Genomic DNA, 19,196 nt, shown 5'->3' with positions numbered 1-19,196 from the left:
GTTAGAGAGAAGCTTTTTTTATGTGAGTTGAGAACTTCACTTCTCTGTGGGAACAAATATGAGTTTTAGAATGCAGTTATAAATTAGGAAGAATGGAAGTCTAGTAAAGTGATGGTAATAGATTCTCTCTTAAGATTCATAACCTTATCAGCCCCAGTTGTGGACTGGAGAGCTATTGGTTCTTACTAAGTTGGGTACCACTATTGCGCCACTATTCCCTCATCAGTTTCCTTTCTAAGTTTCTTAAGATTAGTCTCAAGTACAAAACAATGAATATTAGGTTAACTTCTAAGAAACTGTAAAATATACTAAAAAGTACAAGAAAAGTAATAAAATAATACTCAATAAAGAATATTAAATAAAAACTCATCCCTATGAATGTATTAATAAGGATTCCTGAGGAATACTTGTTAAATTAAATTATCAGACTAATGAAGATCAAGATTTTAAGTATATTTGTACATACCATGAATATATGCCTGCATGTGTGTGTATGTTCATATCTATATACACATGCACAAACATGCATGCACACACACATATACTTTTTTAAAAAAGAAATAACAACCCACCAAAACAAAAAGCAAAATCACACAGCCATGACAGTACACATTGATTGTTTTTTGGAATGAAGATGAAGCATAGTCCTAATTTTGTTCCTTGAAATAAAGAGATGGGGAAAGATGGCTTCTCCAGTATGAAGCTCAATAAATAATTTTCAGGAAAGAAGTGTGTGGAGTTAGGCATGGCTCATTGACAGAGAACTTTTCTGGTAAGTATGAGTACCTAGGTTTGATCCCCAGAAGAAACAAAAGAAAACGAAGCAATCCAAAGTTCAAAGAGTAGAATTTGTGGCGCATCTTTCTGAGTGCTCGTGTTCATCAACAGTTGTCTTTCGCGGCTTTCAATTGCTCCTCTCATCGTGCTGCTAAATTCTCTCACATCTGATCACAGGTTTTCCTCTTCTTCATTGGGTCCTTTTTGTTTGGTCTTTAAGTGAAGGAACGTTTCCATCTGCAGTGTTTTCCTTGTAGGTGGGACTGCCACCCGGCAGAGGGGCTTCTTAGGATGCATCAGGTCACTTCAGTTGAATGGGATAGCCCTGGATCTGGAAGAAAGAGCCACAGTGACTCCTGGGGTGCAGCCAGGTTGCAGAGGACACTGTGGTAGCTATGGAAAGTTGTGTCGCCATGGAGGAAAGTGCAGAGAAAAGCCCAGTGGTTTCTCCTGTGACTGCTCTTCCTCTGCCTATGCAGGACCATTCTGCTCCAATGGTAGGTGTGCTTTGAGATTGTATGTCTGTGAATAAGACACCTGGCAGGTGTGTGTGTGTGTGTGTGTGTGTGTGTGTGTGTGTGTGTGTGTATGTATTAAAACATTCTTTTGAAAAGTGGTTATTGTATGCCAATCATGTATTAATCTTTGGACCTTGGACTCAGTTCTGAAAAAAATACGTGTCTATTCTTAAATACTCACAAATAGTAGCTGTAGTGATATTTCATTTGTATATTAATAAATGAAGCTTGCCTGAAGATGAGAAAGTGAAACACCTCCACTGGTCAGCCTTACAGACCAGGCAGTGGTGACATACACCTTTATGCCTAGTAGCCACACTAGTTTGCCATAGAAACAGGGCAGTAGTGGTGCATGTTTTTAATTCTAGAACTAGAGAGAGATATAAGATGGGAAGAGACAGCTCTTAGACACAATCTCATTCTGAGGATTCCTGGAGGCAGAATTACCATTTCGAACTGAGGTAGAGGTAAGAGAGAGTGGCTGAATGTTTTGCTTTTCTGATCTTCAGGTTAAACCCAAATATCTGTCTTTGAGTTTTGATTAATCGTGCTACAAGTAGCCTTTAGGTGTCTTCAATGCTAGTCATTAATCTACTTTTGCTTTGTCTACTATTAATGTGTTCAAAGAACAGGCATGTCAACAACCTGTCCTATGGAGCAGTTTTTGGTTTTAAAACATTTAACATATCTAACACTCTCCAGAGTGTATTCCTGTTTTGGGTGAGCATGTTCAGCAATGCGAAAACCTAAACAATAAGTTTGTGTATTTATTTTTCTCATTCAAACAAATATTTTCTACCAAATACTGATGTATAAGGAAATAGTGACACTCTGATACTTGGTGTGTGATAAAATGAATATCTGCTAGAGAATGAAAACAGCAGGGAATTTATTTGCTGTTTCTCTTATTCACCAATCTATGCCACAGAAGAAAAACAGAGCAGAGTGTAGTAGCAACTATCTGGATCACCTTCTCTGAATATACAGACACATATTATGCTCTCGTAGTTTTTCATAGAAGAAAACCGACATCAATTAATTTAAATTCATTGAGTTTGTTGAAGTATCTCTGGGCTTCTTAATCTTCTCTTGAAGGAAGCTAAAAGAAATTGGCTCCAAATCAAAGCAACTTTGCAAAGAAAGCGCCAGGGGTTAGTTAATGAAAACCTGGCAAGAACTACACTTTTTGGGTCATCCCCTTTTACCAAGAACAACCTGTGATTTTGAAATCAATTGTGGTAATGACCACCCACCACTGATAGTGTTCCGGGAGACATTTTTGGTCTGAAATATGAATTTAAGCCCTTCTTGAGGATGACTTTCCTTCATTTTCTGATTGAAATTTCCAGTTCTTTCTAAATGTAATCAGGAATGTTATGCTACATGCATACATTATACTCTATAAGTTATATTATAAACAACACAATTAATATATTGAAAATACCTAAAATGAGATGGGTACTAATGCATTGCTTTATGACCCAGTAAGCACGGTTTATAAAACCTATCAGCAACCAGATGCTTATACTAGCAAAGAGAACAAAGTCTAAGCATTCAAATCTAATATCTCCACTGACCTTTTCCATACACACGTATCTGCCTACACATGTATGTAAATTTGAGATATTAACGTTCTATAGGTAAAATGTTATACTTGTTAAATTATTTCAAAAGGGCTACATAATTTCTTTTGTTGAAACATGCTAAGCACGCACCTCTCTCACAAATAATGCTAGACTTCACCTTCTTTATGTAGTGTGCATCAAATGTGAAAGCAGTTAATATAAAATTAAGGTATTTCAGCTTATTGATATTGAAATGGAGGGGGGAAAGTCCTCACTCTTCCAATTTTCTTATCATGAGAGGATACATGCATTGTAGCTACAAAGCAATAGATGGATGTTAGAATTTAAATAAGAAAGTAGATGTTCAGGGAGGACCAAGACAAGAAGCGTGGCTTATGTGTGAACTTGCATAAGAGAGCGCTAAGCTTCCAATTGTAAAGCCAGACTAATGAATTAATTATATGTCATTCTAACATAAAGGCATTTCACAAGCCATTGTGAAAGCTCCATTCATTTGCTGTGTTATCTTAGCCTGGGACTGTTTCTCTTAGCTGTGTACTTCATTTTACAGCATTGAGATGTCAATGAATGTAACTTGAATAAGATCCTTGGTTGTTAAATATTTCACAGTCAGTCCGCCTATCATTTCAGAGATTTCTGCATACTTTGGATCTGGATCTTCGGTGGTTTACAATTTTCAAGAAAACTATTCCTTAAGTAAAAACTCCAGTTTCCACGCTGCTTCGTTTCATGGGGATATGAAGCTGAGCAGAGAAATGATCAAATTTAGCTTCCGGACGACACGGGCACCAAGCTTGCTACTGTATATGAGTTCCTTTTATAAAGAATACCTCTCAGTTATCATCGCCAAAAATGGTGAGTGTGTTTTAGAGGAGAGGACAGTGGCTCAGTAGAATACAGTTCCTTCTGGGGTGCCGGGTTCTAATCTAGCACAGGGAGAAAAACTGAGTATGTTTAGGTTTTCTCTTCTTTTTGAGTTTGAGTAGGATCCTACAGATTACTCTAAAAGGATCATTTAGTACTTAACATCTTTTTATATCTTTATAATTTTGGTAATTTTGTATCAACTATGTGAGTTTTTTGTTTGTTTCTATAAAATGTTTATATGTGTTTAATATTTTTAATTACTTGTGTGTGCATGTGTGTGCATCTGTGTGTCTATAGGCTCAAGTGCAAGTGTCCTTGGTGATGATCAGAGTCATTGGGTTGAATTCCCCAGAACTGGTGTAGAGTTACAGGAAGTTGTGAGCTGCCTGATCTGGGTGCTGGGAATAAAACCCAGGGCATCTGCAAGAGCAGAGTGTCCACCTAACTGCTGAGTCACCTCTCCGTATACTTATATTTTATTTTTTGCCAGGAGCTCTTAAGTATTTTATATGACTATTGATACAGCTTTAGTATTCTACTTTAAAATAAAATTTCTCCTTGTATGTAACACAGATTTTCTTCTAATCAAAGATAAAATGTATTCAAGGAGTGTTAATGGACCAGTATTATGCACAAAAATGTTCAGGAGATGACCTATTGGTCCTAACAGATGATAATGTAGTCGTAAGAACGGTTGCTGTATTTGTACGGGGTGATGGTTTGTGGGTTCTGGAATGTGTTTGCTACAGACACCTTGTCACCGGAAAATGCTTACTACTGTTTTTCTCTGTTCTGTGTGTGGATGAAAGACGGATATTTTAGAAGTAAATACCTCAGGTGAGAAAGATAAACTGGCATTCAAATATGCAACTGTGTCGCCTCACTTAAATCAAGTGGCCCAAGGGCACTGATTGCTACAATGGAATAATTTCGTTTCATGGGTGCCTCCTGTGTCTGCTTCGAGCTCAGAGTTTATCTGCACATTGAGGATATTTTTTTCTTTTTCTGGTAATTCAGGAGGAGTTCTGTGAAACAAATTAATTTAAATCTCTGCAGGCAAGTGAATACTATTAATTTGAATAATAAATTTGGCTAAAAGTCGCTCATTTCACTTTAATTTCATTCTGAAGTTTATACTCCTGGTCCCTTGGAAATGAGTCTCATCTTGTATAAATCTACATGTGCTCAAAGTTTTGTCCCTCAATTGTACTTCTGTGTGGGAGATGGATATTTAAAATAATATGAGGTTCTATTAAAATAATGTTATTTCAATATCACAATATACATGACATTGAGTAAATGCTGGCACTTTCATTTTTTTCTGTGATAGAAGATGGTGTTATAGTTTGCACATCATAATTTCAGAGTTAAATTTTAGAGAAGAAACTAAGGATTTGGAGTCAGTTTATAAACAATATGTCTACTCTTCATTTAGAAAATATTGTAATTTCCCTTAGGAATTGACTTCTAGGACTTAGTGTTAGGTGGCATACCCAAATGAGTGTTAGCAAACCTTTTTCTAGAAGTGAATGCATCAAAAAAAATCAAAAGGATTCAGACATTTCCTAAGTTGTTTTAAGATGGTATTTTTACTAATATGTACCTTCTTTCTCCTTTAGGAAGTTTGCAGATAAGGTACAAGCTAAATAAGTACCAAGAGCCTGATGTTTTAAGCTTTGACTTTAAGAGCATGGCAGATGGGCAGCTTCACCACATAAAGATTGCCAGAGAAGAAGCAATGGTCTTTGTGGAGGTAATAGACATTCTCCAGGGGTCACACCACATCCAGGCATGCGGCACTTAGAGCAGAAACATGGTCCTGAATCACTGTAATGAAGACACTTTCCAATGGCCTTCTATAGACAAAATCAGGCCGAGGACAAAATCATCAAATGTGGTCATGTATTTTACCCTTCCATTTTTGTTTTTAACAAAACTATATGAGATAGTATTAATATCTGATGCTTAAAATGCCAAGCTCTGCTTGGTTTCCTTTCGCTCAGAGAGGAAACGATGTCTAATTTCTCAGAGACCTACTGGTAGGACCATCAGTCGTCTTGGGAAACCCACTTACTTTAGATGGGTATAAATGCAGCAATCATTCTACAACAGAAAATAATGATGGAAATATCAGAATGAGTTTGAAGAAAGGATGTGATTCACAGCAAAATGGAATTATTCACCTAAGCACTTTTTCAGAAAGCTGCTAATGTTTCAGCTCTACATAGAACAAAATTTCTTAGCTGCATGACTCCGGTCAAAACCCCACGCTAAGGGAAAGTACTGAAGTAAAAAAAAAATCACGTCTTTTTGTTGGATTTACTCATTTTTGGTTTCTTATGCAGTAGAGCTAGGTAAAGTAATAAAGGGGAAAGGTTGTGGAATAAATGGGTATCTGTGAATAAATTAAAAATTATCAGATTTTGAGTGACTACATTTCTAAATTTCACGTTCTTAAACTATTATAGAACCATACTAACAAGTGCTTATCTTTTTTTCTTTCCTTCATCTCATTTTTTGACACAAAACAATGGTCATTTGGATGGCTATACTTTGTGTAATGATTTTATAGATCGATGAGAATACACGGAGACAAACTTACTTGTCATCAGGCACAGAATTCAGTGCAGTCAAATCTCTGGTACTGGGCAGAATGCTAGGTAAGTAAAAGAAAGAATCTTCTCCTTAGTCAAAATAGATAAACATGAATCCTAATAAACACACACACGCACACACCTCATCATGTCAAAATGAATACTTGCTTTGTTTCAGTTGGGAAGCAATCGATGATGTAAGTAACTATGAGTAGTGGTTTCTTATGAAATAACAATTATCATTCTTTGATAGGAAGGCCACACTGATCTTTGTCATGTGTCAATCGTTGTAGTTGTACTGGGTAGTCAACTTGACACAAGCTAAAATCATCAGAGAGGTGGGAACCTCAATTAAGAAAATGCTCCATAAGATAAGGCTGTTGGCAAGTCTGTAGGGCATTTTCTTAATTAGTGATTAATGCAGGAGGAACCATACCACTGGAGGTGGTGCCATGCTTGGGCTGCTGATCTTGAGTTCTATAAGAAAGCAGGCTGAGCAAGTCACGAGGAGCAAGCCAGTAAGCAGCACCTCTCCGTGGCCTCTGCATCAGCTCCTGCCCTCAGGTTCCTGCCTTGCTTGAGTTCCTGTTCTGACTGCTTTTTATGGAACTGTAAGTGAAATAAATCCTTTCCTGTCCAAGTTGCTTTGGGTTATGGAGTTTCGCCACAGCAATAGTAACCTAACTAAGACAATAATGAAGCATGGTATTTTTTCCTACATCAAAAATACCAAGGTAGAAATGGCTATATATTAGCTTCTATTGCTTAAATGTCACGTATAGGCTTAGGTTTGTACACTTGATCCCCAGCTGATGGCATTATAACTGATTTTAGAATGTGGAGACTTGAAAACAGATGTGCACTGTTTGGGATAGATTTGAGGCTTTAATGCTCAGCTCCACTCTCTGCTCTCTCTTTTTCCTTTTCCCAAGATATGACCAAGTTAGATGTCCTGAGTGAATGCATACCACAGCCACCATAGACCTTCCTGCCACCACACTGTCTCTTCGTGATGGTCTGTAGTCCTCAAATTATAAGCCAAACCTTCCTCTCTTAAGTGCTTCTTGCCAAATATCTGATCATAAGAACAAGGAAGGGAATGAGGACGTTTTGAAAATATACAGATTTTACTTAACAGTGAAACCGAAACAATGTCTAGAGGAATTGAGAGGTGAAGGCAGTTCCAGCTAACGAGCATGCTTTTGGCTGTGCTTTGTGCCATATTTCATCTGCTGTGTTTTATTTACAGACTTGCTTAGGCACACCTAGGTGTCTTATAATTCTTTTTCACTTGCATTATTTCTTATAGCAGTGGCGTTAAAGTAGTTATATACTATCTCCGGTAAAACATCATAATACACATGCACTTACCAACAAGGATTAAAATGAAAACAAAGAAGTCAAAAGATAATTTATTTTCACTTATAAATGAACAAACTGAATGTTAATAAGTCACGGTGTTTTACAGAAGGGAGCTTCTTGTTGTTTGGTTTTCATTACCTTCTGATATTTGGTAGCAACCTAGAATATTTTGTCTGGTGAAATATTGTAGTTTTTGACCTTGAAAGTTGTTTGTACCTGGATTAATCATTCCTTATGTTCCCTGTACATCATCTTAAAATCCTGAAAATGTTTGATTAAACCCATGGGTGAATGATCAAAATATTGGCCCTGGAGAAGGTTAATAGCTAAGTTTATAAATATTTATAGACTTTCAGGTAGTGTGATGAGCACAAAAATTATGTCCTCCTCTTCTCCAAGCAGCAGAAATATCCTGGATCTCAATGGCCATTACACACACACACACGCACACACGTATCCATAACACAACTTAGTTGCTAGGAAACATGACTAGACTATTCTAAGTGAGTCTTACAGTGTTAATTATTTATATCATATCTAATCTATTTAAGATTGACACATCCTTTGCTCTAAGGAATATATAAGTCCAACACATTGAATATAAGATTGTGTTTCTACTTGATTTTGTAGCTTTAAGATGGACTCAGATCCTAGACTAGATGTATAATTAGTATAGAAAGCAATATGTACTTTGATCCTATGCATGTGAATACTTACCAGTTTTGCACTAAATACAATTTAAGTGTTTAGAGCAATGCGTAATTGAATGTGGTGGCATACAATATGGTACTGACACTTGAAAGTCACTGAGGCAGGAGGATCATAAGTTGACTGACAGCTAGTCTGACATGCACAGAAAAAGCCTATCTCAAAAGAATTAAAAACTGAACAAGAATGATACCAATGGGCATGGGGAGATGGACAGGGAACAGTCCCCTCTCCCCCCCGCAAAAAAAACTATAGGCAATTGAAGAAAGCTGGGAAAGTGGTCTTTTCTAGGGAAAGCACGCCAACGGTTTATCCAATGTCAAATAGTCAGCTCTGAAACCACACACACACACACACACACACACACACACGTACATAAGATTATAAGGACTGACTAGGTCATATTTAAGAATATATATGTCTATGCATATTCATATACACATGCAGTAGCGGTTAATAAAAAAGATCGTGAATTTGAATGCAAGCAGGGAGTGGCATATGAGAGGGTTTGGAAGGAGAAAAGGGAAGGAAGAAATGTTATAATATCAAAAACATTTTCAAATGTATTAAAAAGTGAACAGGACAATATCTAGGCCCACTCTGGAAACTAGTCCAGAACACAAGGAATGTCTTCACCAGGCTTTAATTACAGTGCCTGTCATAGCACATCGCTATTAAGCCAGCACAGAATTAGAGTTAATACAGAACTTAGCAGTCTTGCTTAACTAAGGGCATTCCTGTTTGAAGTCAGTATGGTGAATTTTATTAGGTGTCACCGTCCCAGATTTCAGGGCATATTTAAATTCATCAGCCTACATCGATACTGAAGTATTTACTAACAATCTTGGAATGCAGTTTGAAAGACTCATTTATATGTTGGGACTTTTCAAGCTGAGATTAAACAAAATCATGAGAAATCTGTTCCGAAGTTCTAAACGCTGCCTGCTATTCTTGTAGCTACGACTTACGAAACATCATGCTTCTTCACCTCCATTGACTGCTCTCTTCTCTTCCTTTTGCCTTCCAAAATTCAATGTGAATTATGAATTCCTTTTCAATAAGAAAAGAAAAACTAAACACGAGTTAGGCTCTCAGTTAAAGATAGAATACATTTTTTTTCTACTTGACCTTGAGAAATCTCAATGCCTATTTCAGGGAAATGTTTCTATCGTTTCAGGCAAGTGTAGAGGTGAGCGTGCTGGCCTTCATGAATTGGTGATTTAGGTTCGGATGCATGAAGAAGGTGTTGTTAAATCATTTCTTTTCATAACAACAGTGTTTTATTCCGCTTAGAGTGACGGCGCCGCATAGGAAGCCAAAGAGAATTTGAGAAAGAAAGAAATCCTGTCATTTGGGGCAAAATAGATAGAACTGGAGGTCATTATGTTAAAGGAAGTTAGCCAGATACAGAAAGGCAAATGCTGTAGGGTCAGCTCTTGTATGAGGACGCTCAAAAGAGTCCATCTGAATTCAAAATAAAGATGACCACGAGAGGTTGGGAAAGGGGCGGTGCTAAAACGCAGCAAGACTGAAGGAGTAACTTTAGTGTTCCACAGCGCAGTGGGGTGTCTACAGTTCACAATAACCTACTGTTTATTCCACGAAGAATAACACAGTGTATCATTGTTCACAGGCTCCAAGTGTAAAGAAACAATAATAAAATGAAAATGTTAGACCCTTGATTTGAACAAAAAATACTGTATACATGTATTGAAGTATCATGCCACGCTCCATAAACATGTGAATGAGCCAGGTTAATGATAATTTATTTTTAAATTAATTTTTAAATAAAAGTAAAATTAAAAGTACATTTTTGGTATAAGGACAGCACAACCACTGTAAGGAGCAGTCACAACAAAACCATGGCAACAATACAGTCCAAGGGGGTTTAGATGTGGGGCTAATGTCTCCTCTGTGACTCTGTCATGGGGTAGATGGATGGGGAAAAATGAAAGCCCTAGAGAAATCCAGGATGAGGCACAGGAGAAAGGAGATAAGGGGTGGAGCTCCACCCTGAGCTGAGGACTATCTGTTGCAAACCTCTTGGTTGATTATTAGACTCAGAGAAGTTCTTTACTGAGCCTGGGGGCACACAGGCAACATTATCCCTAGAACTAAAAGTTTACATCCGACAGCATGAAAGTGTGCCCATGTTTCAGAATGTATTATTATTAGACTGTAATCTTACAATGAGGGGAAACATGAGCCAATATCACAATCTTGATATCAAGAAGACAAGATGGTTTTCTGTGCATGATATATCACAAAAATAGTATGAAGTAATAGAAAATAGTCAAAGGAATAAAACATCTCCCAATCTCAAGAGCTCTTGTGTTTATCAGGTTATGAAAGGAGGCATATATGTAAGATATGTAACATGTGTGCCCACAAGGCTAAGTAATGGATTATATTGACATCATATGTTGTCTTCAGATTTAATGCCAGGCTTTCTGATATAATACTATTGAAAGTAGAAACATGTGAACTATATTATGAAATAATTAGGACGTTGAGAGGCATCCTGTGAGGAGGATTGTCTTAACAAAATTACAGAATGGCATTTGTTTCCTTTTTCAGATGAATGTAGGAGATTCATGTGGAATTAATGATGCTACTGTTTTTATTAAAATTTCACATTATTCAAATGTATATCATTCATGATGAAAACTTATGATTAAAATCCAAACTGAGCAATGAACTTCATAATCTAAATCAATTCATTCCCCCAGAAGTATAAGTGATAATTTATTTAACATGTACCTAAGGTATGGATCTAGATGGAGAACTAATCATTTGTAATTCAAAGGCAATTAATAACTTCTAGTCAAACTTTGTGTGGCACATGAATTCATTATAAAATGTTGCAGAGCATATTAGTATATCCTAGTGTAATATATTAAGTTATCACAAAATAGATTGACAAAGTGGTTGAATAATGAAGATATTAATTTTCCAGAGTGCTGCTCACTTTTGAAGTTATCTATCGTGTTAGTACAGGCCTTTTGAGAAACAATTGGCAGGAAAAGAGTAAGCACTGGGAGATTTCTATTAAGGGAACACCGTGAGAGAAAACACAGAGGGTGAAGTCATGCAGCTGTCCTTACAGGTGGAGAGACTGGGGTTCAAACAGAAGTCTCATATTTCATAGAATAATGTATATTCTATGAAAGATCCACCAAAATCTTTGGGAACTCCTGAGACAAATCAGAGGTGTCTCATAATTGTCAACAATCAGAGCACCTGTTGTTTCCAGTCCTTGGTTAGCAGTCTGTGAGAAGCATCATGGGGTAATTGAAGTAAGTTCTTGAGTATTTAATTGAGTAAAATGTACCCTAAAATGTTTTACATAAAATGATCCAATTTCCTACAATATTGAAATATATTAAATGCTTATTAAAAAATAAAGTCTGCGTATTTCTTGTAAGAAGCAGCATATAAAATTGACCTGTGTTTTTTAGTTACAGTATACATTTTCAACCAAAAACTTAAACTACAAACACTTACTGCACTGATAGGTAAAAACACAGAAATACAAAAAGTACTGTTATTTTTGAGTTTTTGTAATATTCTTTTAAAATTAGGGAGAAATGGATATAATTTTGGAATATTATCAGTTAACTATTACTAGCAGATGCTGAACAGCGTGGGAAAACTTTAGAAAGTCATATCACACTGTGCCAGGGATGATCTGGTATCCATTTCTTTCCTTTTTAAAATAATTGATTAATTCCCAGACTGATCATAATTTCCCTTCCCTCCGTCCTCTCCTCCCCATCCCTCCCCCACCCACTCCTCTTCCTTCTTTAGAAAGTGCAGTCTCCCATGTATTTGTCAGGCAGCCATGGCCTATCAAGTTGCCATGAGACTAGGCTCCTCCTCTCCTATTAAGGCTGGACTAGGCAACCCAGTAGGAGGAAAGGGTCCCCAAAGCAGGTAACAGAATAGAAATAGCCACTGCTTTCACTGTTAAGAGCTCCACAACTGTAACATTGACAGAGGGCCCAGGTCAGTCCCATGCAAACTCTCTGGTTGGCCGTTCAGTCTCTGTGCCAGCTACACCTGAAAACTCTAGAACAAACAGAAGCTAACACACCCAAGAGTAGAAGATAGGAAACTGATGAAGGCTGAAATCAATAAAATAGTAACAAAGAGAACCATACAAAGAATCAATAAAACAAGGAGTTGTATTTTATTCTTGGAGAAAATCAACAAAATAGATAAACCCTTATCCAAACTAACTAAAAGGCAGAGAGAGAGAGAGAGAGAGAGAGAGAGAGAGAGAGAGAGAGAGAGAGAGAGAATGAGAGAGAGAATATCCAAAATAACAAAATCAGAACTGAAAAGGAGGCTATAACAACAGACACCTAGGAAATCCATAGAATCAGGTCATACTGGTAGCCATTTCTAACTCCCTGTTTTACACTTGAAATGTAGAGGAACTCAGTAACCCCAGCAGGAACAGTAGATTTCTAACAATGGTAGGGGGATTAAGGTTTTATCCAAGCAACTCACTTCAGGTAAGTCCACATCAATAAATAGATCATGTTAAATTTATATTCCATAGCCATCAATTTCTGTAAGGTTAAGATTTGGGAGATATGCCTAGATAACTGTATATGTAAATGTTTATTGAGGTAAGAACTGGATACCTATTCGGCTTCTTCTGAGGGATAGCTTATACCCACTTGCGATGGTGTCTTAGAGCTGTCTGTCTTCTGGGACTACAGAGCCAAGAAGTACACTTAAACCACTTCCAGGAAGATTTCAGCCAGATACGAACACATTTTGTTCAGCAAAGAAAAATGAGTCTATCCAACATCAATGGAAGATTAAACATCCTATGCTCAGGACTCCTTTTTGCAAAACTTACTTCAACTTCAGCATCCAGAAGTGAGAAGAGAGGTGACCTAAATAACCGAAGGACATTGACTTGGTTAATATGCTGTGTGGTGACTCTCAACGCAATAACTAGTTATTTTAAAATCAAATTGAAAAAGGAAGTATAAGTAGGAATAGAAAAGATACAAAGACCAAAAATTAGTTTTGAAAATTCATCAGTTCCATAACCTTTTGATTAAAAAAAAATACTTAAAATACTTAAAATGTGGCTGGCTGACTTCAAGGATGTGTCCTTGTAAAGATGGTGATGGTCTTTCATGTTATTTAGAACTGGCTATTGTTGGACGCTTACAAGCACCATTTTACTCACCCCGTTATGTGACTAGAGCTCAGAAGCATCGTGCTGCCATACCCAAGGGATATTCATGGTGCCAGAAGAAGCATATTTCCTGATTGTAATTATAGAACAAATGATAAGATGGCAATTGGGGCTTTTTGTCAGAGCGTATAATCATGGGTAAGTGGTTCCTGTGGGATGGGCAAGCACACTTCTCTGAGTGAGCTGTCTCACTCAGGGCTACCATTTGGTTGTCAAGCATCATAAAACAGAACTCTGCTTACGCTTCAGAAAATCCCAGCCACAGAAGTAAAAATCATCGATCCAAAATTCATGCAGTATCAGGTGCTGAATCTAGAAACCTGACCAAAAAAAAAATACTAAAACAAAAACAATTCTATAATTAAAATAAAAAGAAGAAGAAGGCATTATTTAATTATGGGCATGCTTCAGTGTGCCTATATTGGGAATGCATGAACAAACAAAGCTAGGAAATTATTCAATGGGGAAGTTATTAAAGAGTAAGTGTGGGTAGGAGAAAGAGCAGGAAGGTGCTGGCTGGAGTGCAGACTGTGGATAAGAACTGCTGAGGTGGAGAGAGAGCACAGCCGTAGGTCGGAGGGGATCAAACTGAATGTTTGCATCTGACAATAATCTCTAATACTGATTAGAGCGTGTCCATGGCATTTTCATTGTCAGTGTTGCCTATTAAGTATAATAGAGCAATAGAGATGGGTCCATGTCTCCAAAGCATAATTTATCATTGTTACCAAAAATTACTTACTCCTGCATTGTACCCGAAAGGTTTGTTAACATTGGTGGAAGTCAAAACATTCAGATTATTTCTAAAACTTGATCCTGGAGGAGGAAGAGATATGGACTTCCTTCAGTCTCATATTTCTTATGAGATGCTCACATGCCATTTCCTTAAGCACATTGTTCATAACTTTCTTAAGTTCTAACATCAAAGAGAATGGAGAAGCCGGGCGGTGGTGGTGCACGCCTTTAATCCCAGCACTCGGGAGGCAGAGGCAGGCGGATCTCTGGGAGTTCGAGGCCAGCCTGGGCTACAAAGGGAGTTCCAGGACAGGCTCCAAAGCTACAGAGAAACCCTGTCTCGAAAAACAAAAACAAAAAACAAAAAAAAAAAAAAAAGAGAGAGAGAGAATGGAGAAACGTCTCAGTGGTTAAGAGTGCATACTTTTCTTCCAAGTATTGTGTCCAGTCACTACACCTGGAAATACAGCACCCTCTCCTGGCCCCCATGGTCAGTACACGCAGTTGCACATACCACCGTGCAGACACACATATATGCATAGTTAAAGAAAATCTTGTAAAAGGTGAATTATTTCTCAGTAAATTCCTTAGGCTAAACATTTATGAGATGATTTTATAATAAGATACTTTTTCTGAGATGTAATTAATCGAAGAAACATGTAGGTATAAATTGTTTTGATAATTCATTAAGCTTTTATTGGGTTACAATTATACCACATTTTAAACATCTCCTAATTAAGATAATTATATAATCTTAAAAGTTGCATAAAGCCTCTCATGAGAAAATATGCCCTTGTTTTGAATAATGATATAATTTAACTCATTATAAGATCTCCAGAAAAAGAATCACTATTCAGACTGAATGAAGTTAATAATTGTTCTTTGTTGTTTTTATGTCAAATGTGTAGGATCACATAAGAACATTGACAACAGTCATCTTTTGTTGCTTCAGAATGAGAGTTGAAAGCCAGGTTGCACAAAGCACACCCAGTTCATGGGTCTGTGTTTGTTAGGCTGTGTTGACTTCATCCTTTCTATCTAAAATACATTTTGTGGTTGAATTCTGAGTCCCCCTCACGGGTTTCTTTCCACATTAGAAGAGATTTGAAAAAGCTGAAGATTGCTTTTAGTTAAATCAGCAACTACTTTAGTATGCTTCCAGGTAACAACCCGTGGGATCATGGATCTCTTCTGAGTCTGCAGATTCAGGCAATATACTTGGATTTATGCAGTGACTTTTATTTCGGGTAAAAAAAAAAAAAAGAAAAAAAAAAGGTGTGGCCTTAGAATGTCTATTCCATATCCTCAGTGAAAATTGAGGAAGACTGAAAATTTATCTCAAAGATATATTACGCATAAAATCTCCTGCAAAGCCAAGGAGGTTTATTTAAACTTTCTTAGAAAGATTGATTTTGTTTTAAGACAAATATGCCACTCGGTTTTAATTATGTGCATATGTGTGTAGGTTTATGTGTTCAAGTGCATGTGCACACAAAGGCCAAGAGAGGAGGATCAAATCCCCTGGAGATGTAGATCCAGGTTGCCGTGAATCCTCTGACATGGTTGCTGCACACTGAACTCTGCTAAAGCAACAAGAGCTCTTAACCACTGATCCATCTCTCCAACCAGAATTAGACTTCTTGAAGATGCTGATCTTGTTAATCTGTCTAATGATTGATTAGATTGACGTTGAGACAGGTTCTCCTGCCGCAAAAGAGAGTGAAGGTCCTTGAGAAAGCTACCTAGAAGTAACTTTTGTGTGTATTAGGGTATTGAGTTTCCATCTGAGAGCAACAGATTTATTTGTAGGTGCCTGTGAGATTTAACTTCTTTGCCCCCAGAGCCCTTGGTGTCTGCTTTGCTGTTTGCTTTTACGTTCACACCTGTTTTTCTTTGGTCTAAATAGATGCAGAAGCAGACACATCTGTTTGTTCTAGCCTTGGCTGCTCCTATGATTCATGACACTATTTGCTGGCAATCCTTCCTTATCTTAATCTTACATACGAAAGTTATTGAAATCCTCTCCGAAGTTGGCCTCTTTTCCTACAGAAGACGTTATAAACTACTTGCATTTATTCTCATTTGAGTTCTCAGACTTTTAATTTGGGGGTAGATTATGAGAACCATGAGAAATTTTATAAATCACTCCTTGTCATTGTTCTTCCACTGACTGCCATATCTTCCTAGAAACACTCCTTTCTCTGTAATAAAAAGGCACTCCATCAAATCCTAATTTCCGGGAACTCAATTTTTCTTGTAGGCTGTTTGTTAAATGATTTCTTCTTCACACAAGCAGAAGTTATTCCCTTTGTTGGCATATACAATTGAGGCTTATTTTTTAATAGGCAAGACTGCCCAAAAATCTTGAGTCACGTGAGGATTTTTATAACTAGAAACAAGAGCTAGAGATATTTGTTCTCAATTCCCTTCTTGGCCTTCACTTCTCTAGTCCTTGATATAGGGTTGGCATTGTAGGAATCAGATAATGGGAAAGAAATATATTTTGTTCGTTGACAATGTTAGCACACTTGTTAGAACACAGAGGATGCTGAGGACTTTCTAAGGCCTGGATTGCTTACGAGAAACTCCAGTTTACACTATCCACGTTGTCTCACAACTAGACTGAATTCTGAGAAGAGACAAGTCCCATAAGGTTTCTTCCCACTCCTAGTTCTAATGATAACCCATCCATAAGTGGTCCTGAAGCAAGGAGATGCTGATCTAGTTGTACAGAAAGGCTGTATCTGGAGGATGCCAGTGAGGAAGCAAACCTGGGGTTCTCTATCTAAGGGCTTGAGTGTCTTTATTCTATCTTGTGGAGATTTTATACAAAGAGTTTGACCCTGGAGAATGTTGGCTTTACAAAGGCTCCTAGACCAACACAAGGACACACATGTTCTCTTTGTTTCTCAATGCATAAAAATGACCTTATAATTGGGACATTTCCACTCTGACGTTGCAAACACTGCAGAACGAGGGGACATCAACTCCTGTATGGCCTTCTCTGAGCTTCAACCACCTGAGGCAGGAGGTGACTGAGCCCTAGCCACCAGATGGAAAACAGAACGAAGTGGTAGACTTTTCGCTCCATGCTAAACACAACCAGGGGTATCTTTCCCCCTTTCCCTTTGGCTAATGCTTGAGGAAACACCCTCACAGAAGCACCTACAGTTGTAGGGAGCTAATCTGCTAGGCTCCTCTCAATCCAATGAAGCTGCCAATCACAATCATTACAACAAATTCAACATAAAGGGAAACAGAAACCAAACAAGCAGCAAGATTCTCTACATAAATTAAGCTATCCAACAGATATACTACCCAGGTAAAACTCAATACAAATAATTTAAGTAGATTCTAGCAAAGCAGGGCAAAACCAAATAAGGAGCTGGAAGAAGAAACTGGAAATTAAAGTGGAAAGATTGATCTATATTGACACTTGAATTCATTTCCTGGAAGATGAGGTGAATGAAAGGTGTCTGACCCACGCAGAAGTAAGTTATGACTGATGGGAAAGATGAGAAAGTAAAGTAGATTTGGAGAAGATGCATGGGAGACCCAGAATGAATAAGCGATGTCCCGGTGGGATCCAAAGGGCACATGTGACATCTGTGGAAATTCCTGAGCTGAGTGAAAACTGTGCCTATTGAAAGGGAATGGAGAGGTAGGGGACTCAGTGGTGAGAGCAGTTGCTGCTCTTTCCGAGGACCTGAGTTCAGTTCTCAGCATCCACACCAGGCAGCTCACGGCCATCTGTAACTCTGTATCCAGGGAATATGGCCTCTCTGATCTCCTTGGGTACCTACTTGGACATTCACATATCCACAGGCAAACACACACACGGAGTTTTCTCAAACTTAAAGTTTTCAGGCTGCACCTCACATGGAATATTTTTCACGAGGGAAATAAATCTTGATTATATATTTTGACTCAAGACCTTAAGCCTACAGAACTTTTATTCAACTTGTGACTATTGTAGAAAATATGAAAAGTATTGTTATTAACATATATGCCATTTTTAGAAATAACCAGCTTATAAAATGTTCCTAAAATAAGTGTTGCCCTTTTCTATTAAGATCTGTAGGTCTGAACTTATAGATATCTCTCTAAAAATGGGCAATTTGTTCTAGACATCCTGTGCATATCTGTAGGTCTCCTGTAACTTGTAAAATGTGAGGATATTAATATGTAGTCTATGTATGTCTCCCAAAAATTTACAGTCATGCCTAGGTCACTCCTAATGCTGAACGCAATGGGAAAACTGCACAATCAGTCATTATACTCTGTTGGTTAGGGAACAATGTCAAGGAAAATGTGTGCCATGCTCAACATAGGCATTTTTTTTCCAGTGGAAGAGTGACTTTTACAAAAAAATACATATAATTCGAAATGTAGCTATGCCACTCTTTAGAACTTTTAGTGAAAGTTGGCATTCCTCAATAGTGAATATTTAAACTGATTTTTTATATTTTTGTTTCCTTTAATTTTTGAGATTATAATTATATTTCGCCCCCCTCTTATCTCCCTCCAAATTCTCCCAGGTACTCCCTCCTAGCTCTCTTTCAAATCATGGCCTTTTATTTTTTTTTTAACTAGTGTCTATAGTATGCATACATGTATATAAATATAGACTGGTTAGTCTGTATAATGTTAGTTCTATGCATGCTTTCAGGGCTGAAAATTTTGTATTGAACAACATTTTTAAAATATATTTTGGGTCTGTAGGTGCTTCAGTATGTGAATGGGGAGACCATGGGTATGGTGAGCTAGTACATTTGTCAGTGTGACTTGGACGATGATTGACTGAAGGGCTTTTGTTTCTGTGTGGGTGAGT

The 19,196-nt window shown here is 37.5% G+C and overlaps 1 protein-coding gene across 2 annotated transcripts in view; it reads left to right on the top strand.

Annotated features, from left to right (window-relative positions):
• The window catches only part of Cntnap4 (contactin associated protein family member 4), a 279,574-nt gene that overhangs the window by 248,454 nt on the left and 11,924 nt on the right, over nt 1-19,196 (top strand). For both annotated transcript variants that reach the window (XM_057753520.1, XM_057753521.1), the window contains 4 exons: nt 1,035-1,274; nt 3,512-3,736; nt 5,368-5,501; nt 6,321-6,408. In XM_057753520.1, coding sequence (XP_057609503.1) covers nt 1,035-1,274; nt 3,512-3,736; nt 5,368-5,501; nt 6,321-6,408 — 687 coding nt within the window. The remainder of the gene's footprint in view (nt 1-1,034; nt 1,275-3,511; nt 3,737-5,367; nt 5,502-6,320; nt 6,409-19,196) is intronic.

Source organism: Chionomys nivalis, chromosome 21, assembly GCF_950005125.1.
Source record: "Chionomys nivalis chromosome 21, mChiNiv1.1, whole genome shotgun sequence".
Taxonomy (NCBI): domain Eukaryota; kingdom Metazoa; phylum Chordata; class Mammalia; order Rodentia; family Cricetidae; genus Chionomys; species Chionomys nivalis.
Note: the sequence above shows the minus strand (reverse complement) of the source record. Positions and strands in the feature narration are given on the sequence as shown.